Below are 18,924 nucleotides of genomic sequence, written 5' to 3'. Positions count from 1 at the left end.
AGTCGAGGGCTGGCGGGAGCGCGCACGCTGGCCCTGCGGAATGTTCTGGGCAATTGACAGCGAATCCTTGGAATACCGCTTCCGCCTCGCGGTGCGCTATTTAAACCCGGGATCGCATTCATTCCTGATTTTGACTAAAGAAACTGTCGGTGGTCGTGTAGGTCGGCGATAATGCAGACCCTAACGCCTCACGTGTACTGGGCACAGCGGCATGCGGAAATTTACCTGCGAGTGGAGCTAAGTGACGCTCAGGTAAGTGATGAAGACCTGTCAGAAGCCGGGTGCTAAATAGCTTACTGTCTTGCTGTAAGCCAGAGCGAGGAATCATGATTGCTAGATAGCAAGCTTGTTTAATTTATGTATGCGATCCGATCATGTTAAAATAGCTAGCTACTTGCCAAGCTAATGTCGTGATGATGTTGTTGTTATTTGTGAATAATGTTTTAAATATCGAGCGACAGCAGAAAGTTAGGTAGGTAGGTAGCTAGCAGATATGAAATTCAGGAGTTTGCCCCTTTGCTAGCTTCCTTGCTCGACAGCAGAGTGAATGGGCTCGACAGCAGAGTAGTGGAGCATACTGTAACTCACCTCTTATAAGTTAGTGTAGCTAGCTAAGCAGCTAGCTATCCATTCATCTTGCACCATAACAAGTGTGGCAAAATGCAATAATTTACAAATGTAATGGGACAAATGTTACGGTTGTTGGCAGGTTAATTTATCCTACTGTAACAAGATAGTGTAGCGAAAAAGACATGCAGAATTCAGCTCACTCATAAACTCATAAAGTGTGCCTCTTCAAATACGCTCCGGGGGTCGCATATGAAGTTGCCAGTGGATTTGAGGACAGAGTTCTCCTCGATAAGGTTAAAGATGCCACTGGGTCAGTCGCAGCCCTATAAATTACACAGGTGCCCGCTTTTTAATGAAAACCTGTTGGATTAAAGTAAAAAGACCATTAAATATCCGTTAAATTGTATGGACTATTCTACAACAACCTTGCGACCAAACTTCTGTTTTCTCTTTTTCCGAAAACAAACGGGTCATTTGTACGTCGAATATACATTACAGAAAGTTAATTAAGCTTACGTGGTCACAGTTTGGAAACTGGAACCCTGCCGAACAATGGGGGGTATTTGTTCGCTACAGAACAGATGCAGCACCTGCGCTTATGCAAGTTTTATGCAAATACATGCATGCGAGACAATATGGTACAGACACGAGTGTTTTGTAACAAACAGATCGCATATTTGTTTTAGAGTACCCTCCACAAGCTGGATTGAACGATCAGATCCCTAATTAGTGTGGAACCGGCAGTGTTCCACTTTATTCACAGCCCTATAGAATGGCATGAGGATCCCATTTTCCTATTGTATTTGTATGACCGTTGTGGTGGGGTGCCTTGACAGCATTGGTAATTTTAGACTCTTCCTAGGGGTGCTCAAGCGCACTTAAATTTCATGTCAGCACCCCTAATTAATTAATTAATTAATTAATTGGTTCAGTAATTAATTAACTACCATTTCAATGTCAAATTTTACAATAAATGGAAATGTTCAATTTAATTTCAATACATGAGTACGATTTAGCCTATAGTCACCATTTCCACATACGTACCTTTAAGATGACTGACACAAATGTAACGTTATCCATGTCACCAGCCCAGCGGACACTGTGTAGCTGGCTATATCAGAACTTTCTCGTTAGTGGGCAAAGTTACTATAGTTTCAATATTCAAAGCCTAGATGTGTAACGTATAGTATTTTTTAAATGTAGGCTAATATAGTACATTTTAAAATAATTAAATTTTAGTTGTGTTTGTGTCAAGCTAGCTGTATGAATGGACTATATTCTGCGGATGTACACATATTGTAATATATATTTTTGTTCAAAAATAATAAAATAGTAGCCTAATTTAATATGAGCGCTGAATTATTTCTTTGGTAAGTAGCCGTGGTATAAGTAACGAATAAACCACGACTGGCCGTGCAGTTCCATGGAAATAAACCACTTCAGGGTCGTTAACGGCCCCTCGACTTCGCCGCGGGGCCACATCACACCACCCTGTGGTGGTTTATTCCTTACTTAGAATGTGTCTGGTTATAGTTCCATGGTGTGAATAGTGTCAAAGAACATTAGCTGACGTAGTTCGCTAAAGATGATCGGCTAATGTTAGCTTTCTGAGCTAGTCTGCTTGCACAGTTGCCAGCTAAGAAGCTAATTGATGGACTTCAAGTAGTTAAAGTAGTCACCATGTTTCTTATTCTGATAGAATTGGGCTTTATGGCATATTTACAGTACATTTATGGACAGTGAACCATAAATGTTACCTCACTGCATTGCTCACAGCAACCCAATATTCAATTAGAATAATGTTATAAATTGATATAGATAAATTTATACCTTTTATTAGATTATAAATTCTCTGTTTGGTTCTTACGTCTCCCTCACAAAGAGGGAGAGAGGAGGATAGAGAGGGAGAAAAGGAGAGAGAGCAGGATGGAGTATTATTGTTGTAAATTAAAATATCATATATAGAAAAATATTAATGTATTAATTTTTATCCAGTGAAATGAGTGATTTAGCAGGGGGTTTGAACACTTTTGCAAGGCACTGTATGCATATCACATTCTCATTAGGGGCTGAGCCCCCCTAAAGGTCTGATTCTAGAATCGTCCCTGCTTGGGATGGGTGTTATATTGATCTCTCTGTATAGGGAGGGAGGTGGGAGGTCTGAGTTAGACTGCACAGGATGAAATCCTGTGTTTTTTCACTTGAAATGTAAACTGAGTTTGAGTCTTAAGAGTAAACTGTGGATTTAGAACCTGCCATGCCCATCAGCAAATATAGAGATTATTATTCTTATTAGCATTATTTTTGTAAACATTCCCCTAAAAGATGGGAAGGTGGCTGGTAGTTCCTGTAAATATTAGAAAAGAGGAGAATTAAGTATCTTTTTTTTTGCACATTAGGCTTAGTATCTTGATAGGTGTGTTCCAGTTTTCATTATTCTTCTGAATTGTGAGACTCACAAGTCTTGGCGGTGGATTTAAAAAAACAAAAAAATAAAAGCACCGTCAACTTTTGGTTTCCACGGCAACTGTGGCAGCACACATTACAGAGAAAACTGGTGTGTGTGAAGATCATGCATGAGATTATCGATGCAGGAGAAGATGCTTCCTCTTTGTGAGAAGGCACCGATTGTGATATTAAACTTAGTGCTGTCTAATTGCCGTCCAACAGCAATTACATGGATACAGTATTGCTGCCTAGGGTTCAGCATATTGGCTAAACATCTTATGTAGTTGTCATATAAATGAATGGAATATGCACTATGCAGTCATGTACTCTTTCTTGCCTGTAGAATGGGGGTGGTAGATCTAGATAAGGGAAGTAACTGTAGAAAAGAGGGGGGGGGGGGGGGGGGGCGTGGCTGACAGATGCTTTTTGCTGAGGTATGCTGCGTTGTTTCTGGTTGTTTATGTTGGGTTTTATTTCTCTCATATCTCTGGCAGAATCTCGACATTAGCATACAGGAGAATGTCCTCCACTTCAAGGGTACGTTATGACTAATACTTGGTTGGGGGGGCGGGGGGGGGGAGGGGGGTCGAATTATCTTTTTGGGTCTTCAGCTTCTGCTTCAGCATCTCGTCCTAACACTAACAAATGACATGTAAACTTCTGGTTTTTGTTTCTTAGCCCAAGGACACGGAGCGAAAGGAGATAATGAGTATGAGTTCAGCCTGGAGTTTCTGGCACCAGTAAAGTCAGAGGTACAAGCCCTTTAGTGAACCTCCTTTCATAATTAATGATCAGCAGCTACAATATTACACAGAAGATTTCCTGTCACGGTGCAGCTGTGTCGCTGAATGCAGTTTGTCTTTGTGTGACACTATACGTGGGTGACTGCTTTTCGCTTTGACTTCTGGTGACTGCGCATTTCACCTCGTAGCTCTGGGTGATTTTGTGTCTGACTGTGTGTGTTCGTGCGATGATGCCTTTTTGAGTTTACGTTTGACTGTGCATGTAGGGTGGGCTGTGTTGTATGGGGCTTTGGGTGGCCGTGGATCAGACTCGGTGAGTGCGAGTGGACGTGAGTGTCTGTGCGCCTTGTTGACTGAATTTCACTCTGTGTGTGGTGTGTATTACGCCCTTGGTGACTGTCTGTGGTTCTGTGTGTGTGCATGTCTATCTGCCTGAATAACTGTCTGCATGGGTGTATGGATTTGACTGTTTGTGATGGTGTGTGTATGTATATTCTTAACTCAAATTTTGTGTCTTAATGCGTGTGTGTCTGTGTGTGCGCCTGTGTGTGTATGCGCACAGGTGACCCACAGGTCTACACAGCGTCAGGTGAACATCACGGTCCAGAAGAAGGAGCACTGCTGGTGGGACAGGCTGACCATGCAAGAGCGCAAACCGCTCTTCCTGGCCCCCGACTTCGACCGTTGGTTGGACGAGTCTGACGCCGAGCTGGAGCAGCGCGCTAAAGTGAGCCCACGTCTGTTTTTCTTTCTGCAGACGGCAGGAAGAGCTGAGACCAGGCTTATCAGGCTGGCACATACTGCTACACTGATACTAGGGCTGTGCGATATGACGATATATATTGCGTGACGATAGAAAAACGTCTATTGTTTCATATTATGCTCTATCGTTTATTTCGTTGTGTCCCAAATCACACACTTTACGGCAATATTTTTCGTCATTTCGTCAATAATCAAATATGAGTAAGTACCTTTTATTTGTCATGTATATAATTCAAAATGCAATAAGAAATAGGCCTTTCCGTGTGGTTATTTTATATAATCTATTTATTCATTGAATTTATAGAAAATGTGCTATATCGTGAGTGATACACATCGTTATCAGGATATGAAATGACCTATATTGGGATATGAGATTTTGGTCATGTCGCACAGCCCTAACTGATACTACGCCAGTGTGAACTTTGCAATTACTTCTTCACAAATCTTGGTTATAAGAGAAGTATGACCATAAACATGATGGAAATATTGTTGCTTTGATTTGTCCACTCATTTTGGTTCAATAGTAGGACCAGCCTTTATTTTCCTATTTTGCTCAAGTGTTTTTAACTGATTTATTTAGTGGTTTTTCACCAGTGGTTCATTCACTGACTTTGTGGAATTATGTTTGATGACTTAGTGTTGGTCATTTGGAGAGTCAACTGGATAGCTCTCTGAAAATCTTTAGTATTGCACTTACAGTTGCGTAGCACTAACAGTTGTGTCTGTGTTTGTCTGAAAGGAGCAAATAAACAAGATATGCCTGGAGTCAAGGGTTCCAAAGGACCGTAAGTACTCTGCTGTTTTTGATTAAATACCTGATGAATGACAGCGGCATGAACATTAAAAGGAGGAAGTGTTTACACTCTGTCTGAGGCTTGTGTGAACACCATGGGGAGGAAGGCTGTAGTCCTCTGCTCTGGTTGTGTCTGGGTTATGATCGGGCGGGAGGGTGTGAAGCACGTGTGAAGTTTTGCAGAGCCACAGCTTCCCTTTCATTGGGCGGGTAACGTTCTGGGGGTGTGTTGGAAACTTGCGGTATTTGCTTCTCTTGTCAGCATTCCTGGGGCTGAAAAAGGGGTACCTGTTCATGTACAACTTGGTCCAGTTCCTGGGCTTCTCCTGGATCTTCGTCAACATGACTGTGCGTCTCTTCATATTGCAAGAAGGTGAGGGGTCAAAGTTCACCCACAGCTGAAAAGTGCTAGAGCTTACCAGCATACACTCCCCTATCCTTAACTGTAAAAGTGAGGAAAATGGTCTTCTGATTATAATTTCAGAAATGGTCAATAACTTACCAAGATTTGATAGTAACCAAATTTTATCCCCCCCCCCAACGGGAAATATTCAGCATATTTCAGTATTATGATGATATAATTTATACTTTGCTGATATTGAAGATGGCTGTTGTTTATTATTGTGGTAGTGAAGAAACACAGAGATGCCATTGATGTAGTGTACAAACACATGCAAATATTTTCCACCAGTAAGTTCTGCTGCAGCTATTTATAGGTGCGAGCTTGCCTTGGCTGAACACACTTATGAGTAATGGGTGGAGCCTTGTGTGTGTAGCAGGCTAAGAGCATACAGTATGGTCTCAAATAGAAATAGAAATGACCATCTTGCCGCCACTCTCCTGTTGTCCCCCTCTCTCAGATTCCTTCTACGATACATTCCACACCATTGCTGACATGATGTACTTCTGCCAGATGTTGGCGGTGGCAGAGGTGATAAACCCTGCCCTGGGCCTGGTCAAGACCGGGGTGATGCCAGCCCTGATCCAGGTATTACAATATATTTTGTTACATTACATTCATTTAGCAGACACTCTTGTCCAGAGAGACTTCATGCACAAGGGAACAGAAGTGTGTCCGTCCAGGTTAAATGAGCAACAGTGTCAGACCAGGCTACCAACACTCCCAAACCAGCGAGCATGTAGCACAACGCTGTTCAAGCCCTAACACAAGTTAACTTGTGCTAACCTGACTAGACAGGTACAGGTAAAATCCTCTTGAACAAACAGAGTACAGATGCTGTAGCCATTAACACCACCCTCTGCCTCTGCTAAAAGTGTGGGCTTGAGAAGTTGTCCATTAAATAAAGATAGAAGACTGGCCAAAATGTGTTTAATGCATTGGCCAGGATTCTGCAACTCAGGAAATCATTACTGATGCCACTTCGCCCTTTTTTGACTTGCTGTTACTGTCATATTACTGTGCAACAATAATAAAAAGCATGTTTCTCACTCGCACACATCGTCATTTTGTTTTGAAGGGTAGATACACTTTTTCTGTGATTGGGTATATTGAACATAAGATGGTGTGCAAAGATGCTGATGTTGGGAGAAGTAAAGGTGAACACTGTCTCTCGTTCACCATCTGGAAAGGTGGTGGGGCGGAATGTCATCCTCTTCGTGATCTTTGGAAGCCTGGAGGAGATGCAGAACAAGGCAGTGGTCTTCTTCGTTTTCTACCTGTGGAGCATCATCGAGATCTTTAGGTGTGTCTTCCTACTTCTCCTCCTCGTCGGCGTCCTTGCACCTCTTCTACTGAGTGTGTAAAGGAACTTTGCCTGGGCTGGAAACTTAAGCATTTGGCAGGTTACATTACGGGACCAGAGTTAAGATTTATCCTACACTTAGCTCCTGGTACCTCATCACTGCATGTTTCTGGTGAAATGCACTGTTATAGGTCAGTGTTGTGCAGTTTATGTTATGTCACACTAACATAAACAACGTCATCCATATGCATTGCTACTTGATACTGCATCTAGTCTTTAATTAAGTGATGTTTTAATCATATTTTCTGGCATTGCAAAGTCTGCCTGATGCTAAAACTCATCACACACTTGCTCCTCTGCATCTATGAGCTTGCTCTTACTGCTCTTATGACCTGTTCTGTATGTTGCCGTAACAACCTCATAAACTGCTCTGGAAAAGGGCTGCGGATTAATACACAATACTATTCAGCAATATTGCTGCTTGCCTGAAGGAAATGCTGACGGCTGGATGGGGTGATGTGGAGATAGAGAACTGTCAGCTTTACCGCCTTATCTGTGCTGATCAGCGCACAGGATATCCCTCTCTGTCACAGCTGTGCCTCACAGACTCGTGATTGTGGGGCTGTGTGGTTGCCAGTGCAGCTGTTAACAAGTCAGATCATGCAGGGGACTGATTATCTAGACCTGGTTTGTAGATAACCTCAGAGGGCTTGGCAGATGGAGCAGCCTGTAATGCACATGCACTTTAGTATGCAAGAGGGTAAATGGGCTGAGTGGGTGTCATTTAAGCAGGCGGAGAGCTAATTTGTTGTAAAAAAAAAAAAAACTGCATTGCCAAGCAATTGTGATTGACAGATAATGAACTCGGAGCAATCATGATAATGCAGCCACCCGTGATGTCTGTAGCACCAAGGAACACCAGGGAAGTGTTACACGGCATCTGTACCAATGGGGGAATTTTGCCCAGCTGTAGGAAGAGGCGAATTGCACTATAGACGATCGCTCCTACTACTACTCGGTTGTCATACAGACCTTCCCCTGAAGCGTGATTGAGTGGCTTTGTGATTTGTTTTGCTGCTTGCTGATTTCCACCCAACTCATTTCCATTGCCCTTTACAAAAAAGAGCCAAATTTAATTTGTCTGACTGAAAACAAGACTAAAAGATTTCCCCACACTGCTGTCATCAGCCCTGGAATGTTACATTTACATTTGCATTTATTCAGTTGGCAGATGCTTCCATCCAAAAACTGACTTACAAGTGAGGTAGAGTACAACACAAGCAAAAAACTCATAAGCAGTTACCCCACTGTGATCCAAATCTGACAGTAGCCTTGCAGACCAACTCAAAGGCCCGCTCCAGAATCGCTCCCAAAATCCCAAAATGCCGAAACCCCTGCTACCGCAATAAGAACCAATACAGACTCACATTGATTTGAGAAACTTTAGAGGAACGTTTGCAAAATTAGTGCCTTTGTCTCCTCGTGGCCCAGGTACCCGTTCTACATGCTGGCCTGCGTTGACACCGAGTGGAAGATGCTCACCTGGCTGCGTTACACCATCTGGATGCCGCTGTACCCACTGGGGGTGCTGGCAGAGGGTGAGTACTGCAGTTCCACAGTCGCTGTTACACGTGTGCTCCAGTGTGCTGATGATATACAGGCTTCCTACAGTTCTTCGATTTTCCTATTGGAAAGTCGTTGAATAAAAAGAAGTTGGATGTCCCACTGTTCTTTAAAACTCACGGATCTTTTTTTTTAAAATACATCTTTTTTTTTCTGGAAAGCAGAATAAATTCAGCTTGATGTCATTTACAGTCATATATATACAAAATTAATCGTGCTGACATTGCTAAAAAAAAAATGGTTAGCTCCCTAGCTTGTATGATAAGCACATAATAGCGAAAGTCACTGTGTACTGTGACAAATGAATCTTCGTGTAGAATAATTTCACATTAATATGACCGTTCTAGCAAATAAATAAATAAATACTGGACTGGGAACCAGGATGACACAATGGCACATATGCATCTTTCTCCTTGTTGTGCAGCGGTGGCTGTGATCCAGTCCCTGCCCATTTTTGACGAGACACGCCTGTACAGCATCCCTCTCCCCCAGGCCCTGGGTCAGTCCCTCAGCTTCTCCTACGTGTTGCAGATCTACCTGGTGCTCATGTTCCTGGGTAAGTCTGAGGGAGGGACCCCCCCCCCCCCCCCACCCCACTGTTGACACCACAGTGTCACGGTCACTGCACACTCATTCCGTCCCAGTACTCACAAACTACAGACTCTGCTGTGAATTACAGACTCTACTGTGAATTACGAACTCTACTGTGAATCGTAAAGACCGACCTTTCACCCAGCAAGCGGGCTGATGGTTGTTCCTGCCTCTCTGTGCAGGCCTCTTTGTCAATTTCCGCCACCTCTTCAAGCAAAGGCGACGGCGGTTCCGCACCAAGAAGAGGAAGGCCAACTGAGAAGCCCAGAACCCATCAAATCAGCAGGATGGAGGCTCCATTGCCACTGCTGACTGCCTTCCTCCATCCCAACACAGCAGTTATCGTTCTCTCTCTCTCTCTCTGTCCATGCTGTAGAGCAGTCATTTCAAATGCTACCTTTGCTCCTCTAATGCAGCTGACACAAGTGCATTCATTTTTTTTTTTTTTAACAAATCTCTGTGCATGAGCCATTCAGATCGAATACTTTAAAATAGACAAAAAAACATATTTTTATTGAACACACAGGTAAGAGGAGGCGTTAAAACACTGCAGGCTTCTCTCACTTGAGCGCAACATGCTGTTCCGTTCTTAACTTGCCTTAGCAGGCCAATCTCGTCCTGTTACTCTAGGTGCTGCCTGTACCTGCTGTCATGTTCAATCGTACATGTGAGTTCCGTCCTTTATGACGTCACAGAACGCGCACACCATCTAGCATCACATGACTTCTTTGGTGCAAACAAGCCTGCTGTAGTAACTGCACAACTCAGAGCAGCGCTAGCCATCAAGCACCAAATGCATACTGTACCTGCAAAATGTATTCAGCTGTCACACTGACAGACACTGTAAGGACAGTTGTTCTCCTTTCTGCCAGAATGGCTCTCACGGTTGTTGACTAGGCCAGTATCTGAGACTAAACGCTTCTGTGCTAATGTTGTGGCCAAGGTGAAGCAGACACTAGAAGCTGCCTGGCGAGCTGAGAACACCAGGTGCTTTAAAGGAGATGCTTTCTATCACAAGGCTGATTCATTTTGCTATTTTGGCAGTCACATTCAATCACTTACATAAATTGGCCAAGTTCCCAATACCTTTGGGTGTGCTGTAAATTAGGATTGTGTAAAATCAGCTTTAAAAAAAATTGCATCATGTTACCTTATTTAATATCATTCCACCTTAGCAGGAATGTATCTATCTGATTTAGTCATGAATTCATTCCCAGTATTTTAGATTGTCCAGAAGTGAATCTTATTACCTACTGAGGCTTTACAGTGGGAAGAGGTAGGGGAAGGACAGGTTGAGGTGCACTGTGAGATTTGGCCGAGGGCTTGTCGACGAGTCCAGTGTTCCAAGGTTCTGAAGGGAAGGCCACGTAGCAACCAATAAAGTTATAATGGTTATAAACGTATAATAATACGTTATTTGTTTAGAGTATGTTGTTATTTGGTTTATCATTGTGCTAGCCTATTGTCATTACATTATTAGTTGCTACAGGTCACCTTCCTTATGTCTCCTTGTAGGCTAACCAGACTGTGCGGGAAAAGCATACAGTACTGACTAATCAACCAAACAGGCAGTTCTGAAGGAAGTTTCTCAGCTGCTTTCTAATGAAGCAGGACCAAGTACTCAGACTGCACATTTCAGGCCATCATTTCTGTGCAACTGACTTCAGACCCCCCCCCCCTCCCACCATCCCACAAGTCGGAGGATTTCCTCTGTCATCCACACAATCCCTACGCTGGTTTCATGCCGAATGTATACCATTAATAGTGAGAGAGCAGGAGACCCAAGAACCTCAGGGAGAGCAGACACTTCACACAAGGGGAAGAACAAAGAAATCCTGTTTTATGAGACCCAATACATGAAGCCTGGCATTACCGAATGGCACAAGTGATCTAAGATTATTGTATTGAAGACAAAAAAAAATAAAGTTTTATGATTAACTTGTCATGCTATTGTTATTGATAATTTAAGAGAGAAACAACTTGAGAAACAAATTCAACAAATGATTTTTTAAACCTGTACTGCTTGAGTGGTTTACATATAGGCATTCCAAAGGCAGAGCAGTTTAGAACTGTACATATAAGTATGTTTTCTTAATTTGCTTCATGAATAAGGGGGAAATGCTTCTTTTTGATTTTCTACTGTTTTTATCCAAACTTGTTCAAATTCTAAATTCAGCTGGGTGACTTATGTATTATACCAGTTTCATTAGTGTGTCTTTAAAAAATGTATTAAAACAATAATCACCAAAATGGAAAGAGTGGATTTAATCAGAAACATCATTTCATTATAACATTATATACAAAACTTTCTACGATACAAAAAAAGACTTCAATTCGGCTGTTTCAAGGCATGACTCCCAAAAGGAATGCAGACACAGTTTGGAGCAGGAACTGAGCCTGCTGTCATATTGGCTGTATGTGAAGTCTGTATGAAAGAAGGTGCATATCTCAACCCTCACAGCTCGTCTACATGTTCTCTGTATGAACTCAAAGGCAAGATTCTTCTGTGCTGCAGTTCTCAAGCGAAGCAGCTCAACAACCAAATTGTCAGTCAGCAGCCACAATGGAGATACCCGAGACCCTGTGAGGGGGGGACATGGGCACGCACGCGCCCTGTGAAATTATCGAACACAAACCCCTTTCACGGAGCACTGGCATATAGGCTGAAACGGTGATAGCTTGCTTGTTCTGGCCGATTCCCCATCCCAAGGGTGTTTTTTCTGGGAGCACTTCAGGTATAAGATGGGGGGGGGACTTTTCACATGAGCTGATGGTGTGCCACCCCCCCCTTTCTTTCCCCTTACATTCTGTCCCGGTCTCCCCCAGAGAAGTCTGTCACCATTGGGGTAATGTTAATGTCGAAGGTGGCGTACTGGGAGTCCCCGGTGCTGGCTAGCTTCAGCTGCTGGGCAGCGTGGGACAGTTGGAAAGCTGCATCTGGGTGGGCGGAGTCTGGCAGCAGGGTACACTCCCTCTCCAGCAGCTCGGCCACGCCCTTCAGAAGCTCCCAAAAACCGAAGGCCAGGGCCGCCTTCCGCAGACGGTTTAGCTCCTGAAAGAGAGGGAGACACACACACACACACAAAAACAGTATGTTATTTTTCTATAACTAAGGGTGAGTTCCTCTGCAATGCATCGTGAAGACTTATCAAAACTCACTTTTTAAAGAACACAGCGTACACTAGGCTTGGGCGGTATCTATTTTTTCATACCGGCATACCTTCCCGACATTTCACCGGGGTATACGGTATATGACAGTATTTGTGTAAAAAAAAAAAAAAAAAACCTAAAAAAACGTAAAAACTGAGCTGCTGGTGATAGAAGTCATTGTAGCATGTATGACATTGTCTAGCTAGCCTACAATGCTGTGTGTCTAATATGCAATTAGCCAATGCAATAATGATTAGATAGGAAATAAGTGCCCTTCTTCCATAGATTCAGCACACCTTGCTAAAGGACCCGATGACACTGCCATGGCGGATACCGACACATCAGTGGGCTGAACCGAGATGACGTGCGGGCAATGGTGGCAGACTGGCAGTTAAATAAAATTATGTGGCTAATAAACTGCTTTTGTAGTTGGAAGAAGTCATCTCAAGAAAAAGTTACATGTGGCAATATTTTATTGATTCCATATCTAGTCATATTTAATTGATTAGCTAGGAGACCTATAGAGCAGAAATGACCTAATTTGAGCGAAACTGCGTTAGCCGTCATGCACTGTAAACTGTAAACGGAATCGTCCAAGAGTAAACGGGGTCACCAGTGTGGAAGTTGAGCGCTAGGGAAACACGGAGACAACTCCTTGTTGAAGACTTAAAAAGATCACCCTTTGTTTGTTTCAACAACACCACTCCACTTCCTCGTAGCTCTTAAACGTAGCTACTAACAGTAGCGTGAATGTAAACAAAGAACTAAAGAACATGGGCAAGACCGCCGTGAATTATATTAAATATTAGTCCTGCGTGCAAGTGGTCACCACAAGCCAATTATTTCTTTTCTACCTCCAAATAATTCTTCTGTTGGCTAAGTTCCCTATTGTAATAAATTCACTGAGGAGCATCTGTATTTTTGACGGTATTGAAAATCATACCTTTGGGATTTCGAAATACCGTGGTATACCGTAATACATTGATACCGCCCAAGCCTAGCATACACTGTGAACCAGGAAATCTGTGCGACTGTCATTTTAATGCAGCGGCTTGTCAAGTCCAAACACACAGTGCCATCCTCCGGCCGTCTGTCTGTCTCACCTTGTAGAAGGTCTGCGTTTTCTCCGGCAGCTTCCGGGCATTTCTCAGGATCTTCTGCACGTCGGTCTGTGAATGAGCACAAAGGGAGTCAGTGCTCAGTCCTTTCAATGTTTTACTGAACCCACAGTGAGGTCAGTGACCACTGCTGTCCTGGTCAGCAGCGCTTCCTCCACGCGGTCTGACCTCACCTGTAGCCCGCTGGGTTTGATCCACACAGTGACGTTCTGAGCGTAGCTGCGCTTGTTCTTGGGCTGCAAGGGGAATGGGCTTTTGGTGTCATCTTCTCCATAAGGATTCTCCTTGGCATCTAAGACACAAAGACACATGAAATGAATATGAGACTGTCATTGTTGTGATGTCATCAACAAAGCACAGTTCTTAATCAGATCCAATATGTACTGTACGTAACCATGAGTAATACACCTAGTGTGTACATAATGTGTACAATAATTTCAAATTTATGAGTTTATTTTTTTCAGTACATCCAGATAATTGTTGTTGTTGGCAGACTTTTGCTCACAGCCATGTATGAATGCATTTCCCTTCCATGTTAGGGTGGTAATACAGGACTGTTGTTAAGGACCCCCCCCCCCCCCCCCCCCCCTCCCGCAACACACACACCTGTAGCTAAGAAATACATTTTTAATTTGAACACTGGGACCACCGCAGTTGCACAATAGGTCTTTTTGTTCATGTTAACTTGCAGTGGATCTTCAGTTTCACTTTTCACTTGAGCTGCACACATGCGATTAGCCAGTCTCGCAAACCGCTGGTGATGAAACACTTTGGTTGTTACCAAGATATAGCCTGACCTTCACTAACAGGACTCAGAGGAGCAGACTGGCTGTCTGTGCATCAGTCTGAACGGGACAGAAAGCAGCAAGCAGAAACACTACGCTGAAACTCTGGCACTGCCAACAAGCCACTCCAAATTCCAAATTCCAAATTCCATTCTCTGAACCCCCTGGACCTGTGAGACCCGTGTTCCTCTTGAGTGTGTCTGTCAATACGAAGGAGAAGCCTCCAGTCTTCGTGGGAGAGTCGGGTTTCCTGAGCCCTACACTAGCCGGCACTATTAGCTGGAATGAATCGCTAACTTGTATGAACCAATCGAATGACTTTGTCACCCATTAAAAACCCTCCGGTTCAGATTAGCAAGTCACAGAACACCATAAACCCATGATGAACATGTAATGGCTCCGCCCACTCTGCAGTTCATGAAACCCCACTCTCCCGTCGCAGTCCTCCACTGCTTTGTACCTGATGTAGGCCCCAGCTGAGAGATCTTCCCCAGCCAGGGCAGTGGCTCTGGGCTGGGCTCGAACAGTGACATCATCAGGTTGGACTTCTTTTTGCTGTCTGCCTGTGAGTACAACATGCCGTACCAGTCGGGTCTGTGAAGGAAAATAAAGGTCCACAAACTGCCACCACCTTTGTGTGTAACCCAGCAAGATGTATCCCCTTAGCCACAAGAAGGAAGCAGACAGAGGCTGTAAGACCTTAAGTGAAATGCATAAGAGCAGAAAAGGTTAAAGCTATTTTTTTTTCCCTTCGGTTAAGTAATCGGTGGGGGAGTAGAAATTATTCATTTACAAAACAAGCTCTACCCCCCACAAAAAAGGGGAAACTGAGAACATGATTGTGTAACGTGAAATAAACAAAACAGAAATGACAAGCACAGACATTATGGAAGAAGTGAACCTAATCTGTATACATGCTCTTCGCACTCTTACCCCAGCTGCACGAGTGCCACCATGCCCTCCACTTTGAGACTGCCATGCAGAAGGACACAAAAATTTGGGCTCTTTCCCGCCATCTGATTGGCTGAGCTTTCCTCTTCAGTGTCATCTGTGGTCCCTGCACCTACTTCGTCCACCTCTGTAACCAATAAGAGAGGGATGCATTTAACAAGCAAAGCCCAAGTTATCTTTCTGAACTCTCACTGGATGATTATATGTGCTTTGGCAAATTTTTAGATGAAGCCCAAAAACAACTCTGCTGAGGGCGACCCACCTTTATTTACAGCGATGGGCAGCACCAAGTGTCTGGATAAAACTGGGGGACTTGAGATGTCACCTATCTCAATGAAGCCCACGATCTCCAATTCTGTATTAGAAAAAAAAAAAGAGTGTTCAAACTGTAAACACTAAAAGGCGAGTTCTACACCTTTTCCACAGACAGGCGAATGCAGGCTTGGTCCGCACCTGTGAGGATGGTCCGGGGAATGGGCTCCACCTCCTCGTCGATGACGACGGGCTCTGGCCGTGGGAACACCTGAACGTCTGATGACAGGTTCCCACAGCGCAGCACAGCGTGGAAAGGTGTGTATGCCTGATCGATCAGCTTCCTGGCAGGACACAAACAGACAAGCCACAGAGTCACATTGCCATCCTGTTCTGCTGGCAGGATACACATAACCACAAGCCACTGTCTCTCCTCTCCCAGCCCACACACCCACACACCTAAACACACACACACACTCAAGCACGCACACACACACACGCGCGCACACACACACACGCGCGCGCGCGCACAGACACACACACACACACGCACAGACTTTCAGTCACAATGCCGTCTTGTGTTGCCAGGTCCCGGCCGCAGTCACACAAACACTCACCCAAACATGGACTGCACACTCTTCAGGCACAGCGGCCCCTCCATGGTGAAGATCTGGCCCCCTCCTGTGTTCAGACTCAGCAGCTGTTCCAGGTACTCAAGCGTGTCGCTGGTCTGGAGCTGCCCGAACACAGTCAGCCATCATCCAATGACACAGAGCACAATTAAAGGAGAGGCTAATCACTCCTGCCTTCAAACAATGACACAAACTTAATAAAGTGGTTAAAGAGCGGGATTCGTAAACGAAAGGCTCTGGTGCGATTCCCCGCTGGGACACTGCTGCTGTACCCTTGGGCAAGGCACTTAACCCACAATTGCCTCAGTAAATATACAGCTGTATAACCGGAGTGTCTCCTAAATGCCAATAATGTAATATAATGTAATAAAGCCCAGAATTATATAAGGACACACGTGTTGTGCAGGTCAGGTGAATGCTGTGGTTCGGGCACAGGGAAGTGGGGTGACAGTACCTCCTCTGCGTTGGCGATGCACATGATGTACAGCTTAGCTGGGAAGGGGAAGGGCAGAGGGAACTTCTTATCGTCCCCGCGATGCTTCAGGGTGAGCAGGGAGTGACGCAGAGATCCTCTCCCAATCCCAAGAGCTCCATCTGTTACCAGAACCACCTGTAACCCATAAACAGTTACATGGTACCTGCTTTAAATCATATGCCCTGGCGCTTCAGTCCACTGCGTAACACACTGCAAAAGTGCCCCCTCACTCTGCAGTGAAGGAGTACAGTACCTGGCAGGGGCAAGAACTGCCCCACTCTTGCTGTACTACGTTGCTGACCCCCTGCAGGGCCGACTCCAGGCATGTCTTGTCATAATCCTCCAAATTGCTCAGGGCCTCCTACAATCGCACAGGGGGGAGATTGCAATGATTATGACTAAGGGGTAAACAGAAGATTACAGGCCTCTAAATATGGAGACATGCTGCAGGCAGGGGTTTACAAAGCAGTAAATTAATCAAAGACGTACATCTACTTTTCCCCCGAGAAGGGTCTTCCGGGAAAACATGATCTATTCTTCTTCTGTAGTTTTTGATTTTGATAACTCTTGTGAGTGTGTTTTTCAGACCTGCAGTCAGTACCTGCAACGTGTTGTAGTCCCTGGTGAACGGTACCATGAGCTCCCAGAGAGAGGAGAAGGCCACCAGCGCGGTGAACTCCAGTCGGTAGTTGGTGGCCATGTGCTCGAACAGCATTGTCAGACCGTGGATAGCGAGGTTCTTCCTCTGAAATTCCTCGCTACCCTCCAGCGCCACAGGCCGGGTCATGGACAGAGAAACGTCCATCAGCACTACCGTCGGCATGGCTGCAAAATGACCGGAGTTCCCCAAGCAGCAACCGTTTAAAACCTGGGAAACGCGCCTTAAAAGAAAAAGACCTACTGTCAGATGAAATACACATCTTCCACAAAAACATACCTTCTGATAGGTTTCACTAATGACGTAATCTGATTCTGGGTGGTTACATTTAGCCGGTGTTTGGGTTATTTCTTGCCAGTTGATGCTGTATTTAGATTACTGTCCCAATAATGTTGTCGGGAAAACTTGACATTTGTAATGCATAATTATTAATACAACGAAAGAATATAATGAGCGGACAAAACAGTATGCCATCGTCTTTAAAATTGTGAAGCTTGCACATCCTACCCTAAATTCTTTAGGTTCATCATAGCTGAAAAATGTATCTAACGTCAGATAGCCATTCTGGCTGAACTCCCGCTAATTCGGTGGACTAATTAAGGGGCTATAGCTGGATCAGGTACCGAAGAACAGATACAGCGACAGTTTTGTGTAGTGTAGCATTATGTTCATATGGAGCAAAGAAAGCAGTTAGCTAACTGTTAAACTGTTACCGTGGATTACGTCAATGTAGCCTCTCATTCATAACAATAGGTTGGCTAACGTTCGCTAGACTAACAACCCATCAAGCTACCACTCGAAGACAACAGTAAACGGACTACCCAGTGTCCCTTGCCCAGTGAATAAGATCCTCATCCGATTAAGTAAACGGAGCAAAACAAAAATCCAGTTTCCGTACACTGTTAGAGAACAATCAAAGACTAACGCCTATATACATTCGTGTAAAATGAGAAAACATTAGCTCTCACCCCACAGAGAACTCCCTCTTAGGCGTACGTTCCTCAAATTTGTACGTAGAAAAACGTTAACTGTACAACATTGGTTCCTACTTGCAATGCAATGAGGACCTCGGATTCATAGACAATAACTGTAACGGTGAGCGGATACTGTTCATTGACTTTTTTGACATTTTATTAGATAAAATACTGTATTGCAGTTATTGAATAATTATTTTAAATAATTATCACCAGCTCTTGGTGACATAAAATACTACAGCCACAGTAAAGCTGAAGTGTCTATGTACTGTTCTATGCGACCATAAATTTGTAAACTGAGATTGTAATGGTAGAGATTTCTAATGGTGTGATTTAATGCCAGTATAATGAAAACCTGCATTTGCTGCACCATAGTATATATTTCAGTCATATTTTCATATACAGTCGATTGAGTCGAAGTAAATTATGCTAACAATGAAGGAGTACGCGCAGTATTTGTGCGTTCAGGTTTTTATGAGCTTGCAGCTACAAATGTGGTTAATTTCAAAGTTGATTCATCCGGTTCTGTGCGACTCAACACAATATTTATTATTAATAATATTAATGTTCCAAGCTGGGCAATACAAAAATCATAATTTTAGTTCTGTCGAGGGTCAAAGTCAAAATCTAGAGGGTATGCAATATTTAAACATTTTGCATTTTGTAAAAAAAAATAAATACTTTAATAATATCTTT

The 18,924-nt window shown here is 43.8% G+C and overlaps 2 protein-coding genes across 2 annotated transcripts; one reads left to right on the top strand and one right to left on the bottom strand.

Moving 5' to 3' along the window:
* Positions 1–19: 19 nt before the first annotated feature.
* On the top strand, positions 20–9,653 carry hacd3 (3-hydroxyacyl-CoA dehydratase 3). The gene is made up of 11 exons (XM_036535475.1): positions 20–252; positions 3,513–3,555; positions 3,697–3,770; positions 4,324–4,488; positions 5,263–5,308; positions 5,579–5,689; positions 6,177–6,304; positions 6,907–7,019; positions 8,511–8,617; positions 9,067–9,198; positions 9,416–9,653. Exons 1-11 carry the CDS (start codon positions 172–174, stop codon positions 9,490–9,492), a joined length of 1,077 nt encoding a protein of 358 aa, XP_036391368.1. The 5' UTR covers positions 20–171; the 3' UTR covers positions 9,493–9,653.
* A 2,354-nt stretch (positions 9,654–12,007) lies between these two features.
* On the bottom strand, positions 12,008–18,256 carry ints14 (integrator complex subunit 14). Its single transcript, XM_036535413.1, has 12 exons — positions 18,223–18,256; positions 17,198–17,477; positions 16,850–16,957; positions 16,576–16,731; positions 16,107–16,225; positions 15,691–15,833; positions 15,500–15,592; positions 15,220–15,364; positions 14,747–14,880; positions 13,675–13,793; positions 13,487–13,552; positions 12,008–12,285 (listed from the first exon to the last, which is right to left on the bottom strand). The coding sequence occupies exons 2-12, from the start codon at positions 17,417–17,419 to the stop codon at positions 12,034–12,036; spliced, it is 1,557 nt and encodes a 518-aa protein (XP_036391306.1). The 5' UTR covers positions 17,420–17,477; positions 18,223–18,256; the 3' UTR covers positions 12,008–12,033.
* Between the last annotated feature and the right edge of the window lie 668 nt (positions 18,257–18,924).

Source organism: Megalops cyprinoides, chromosome 8 (genome assembly GCF_013368585.1).
Source record: "Megalops cyprinoides isolate fMegCyp1 chromosome 8, fMegCyp1.pri, whole genome shotgun sequence".
Lineage (NCBI taxonomy): Eukaryota > Metazoa > Chordata > Actinopteri > Elopiformes > Megalopidae > Megalops > Megalops cyprinoides.
The sequence above is the reverse complement of the archived record's forward strand: the minus strand, read 5'-3'. Positions and strand labels throughout refer to the sequence as shown.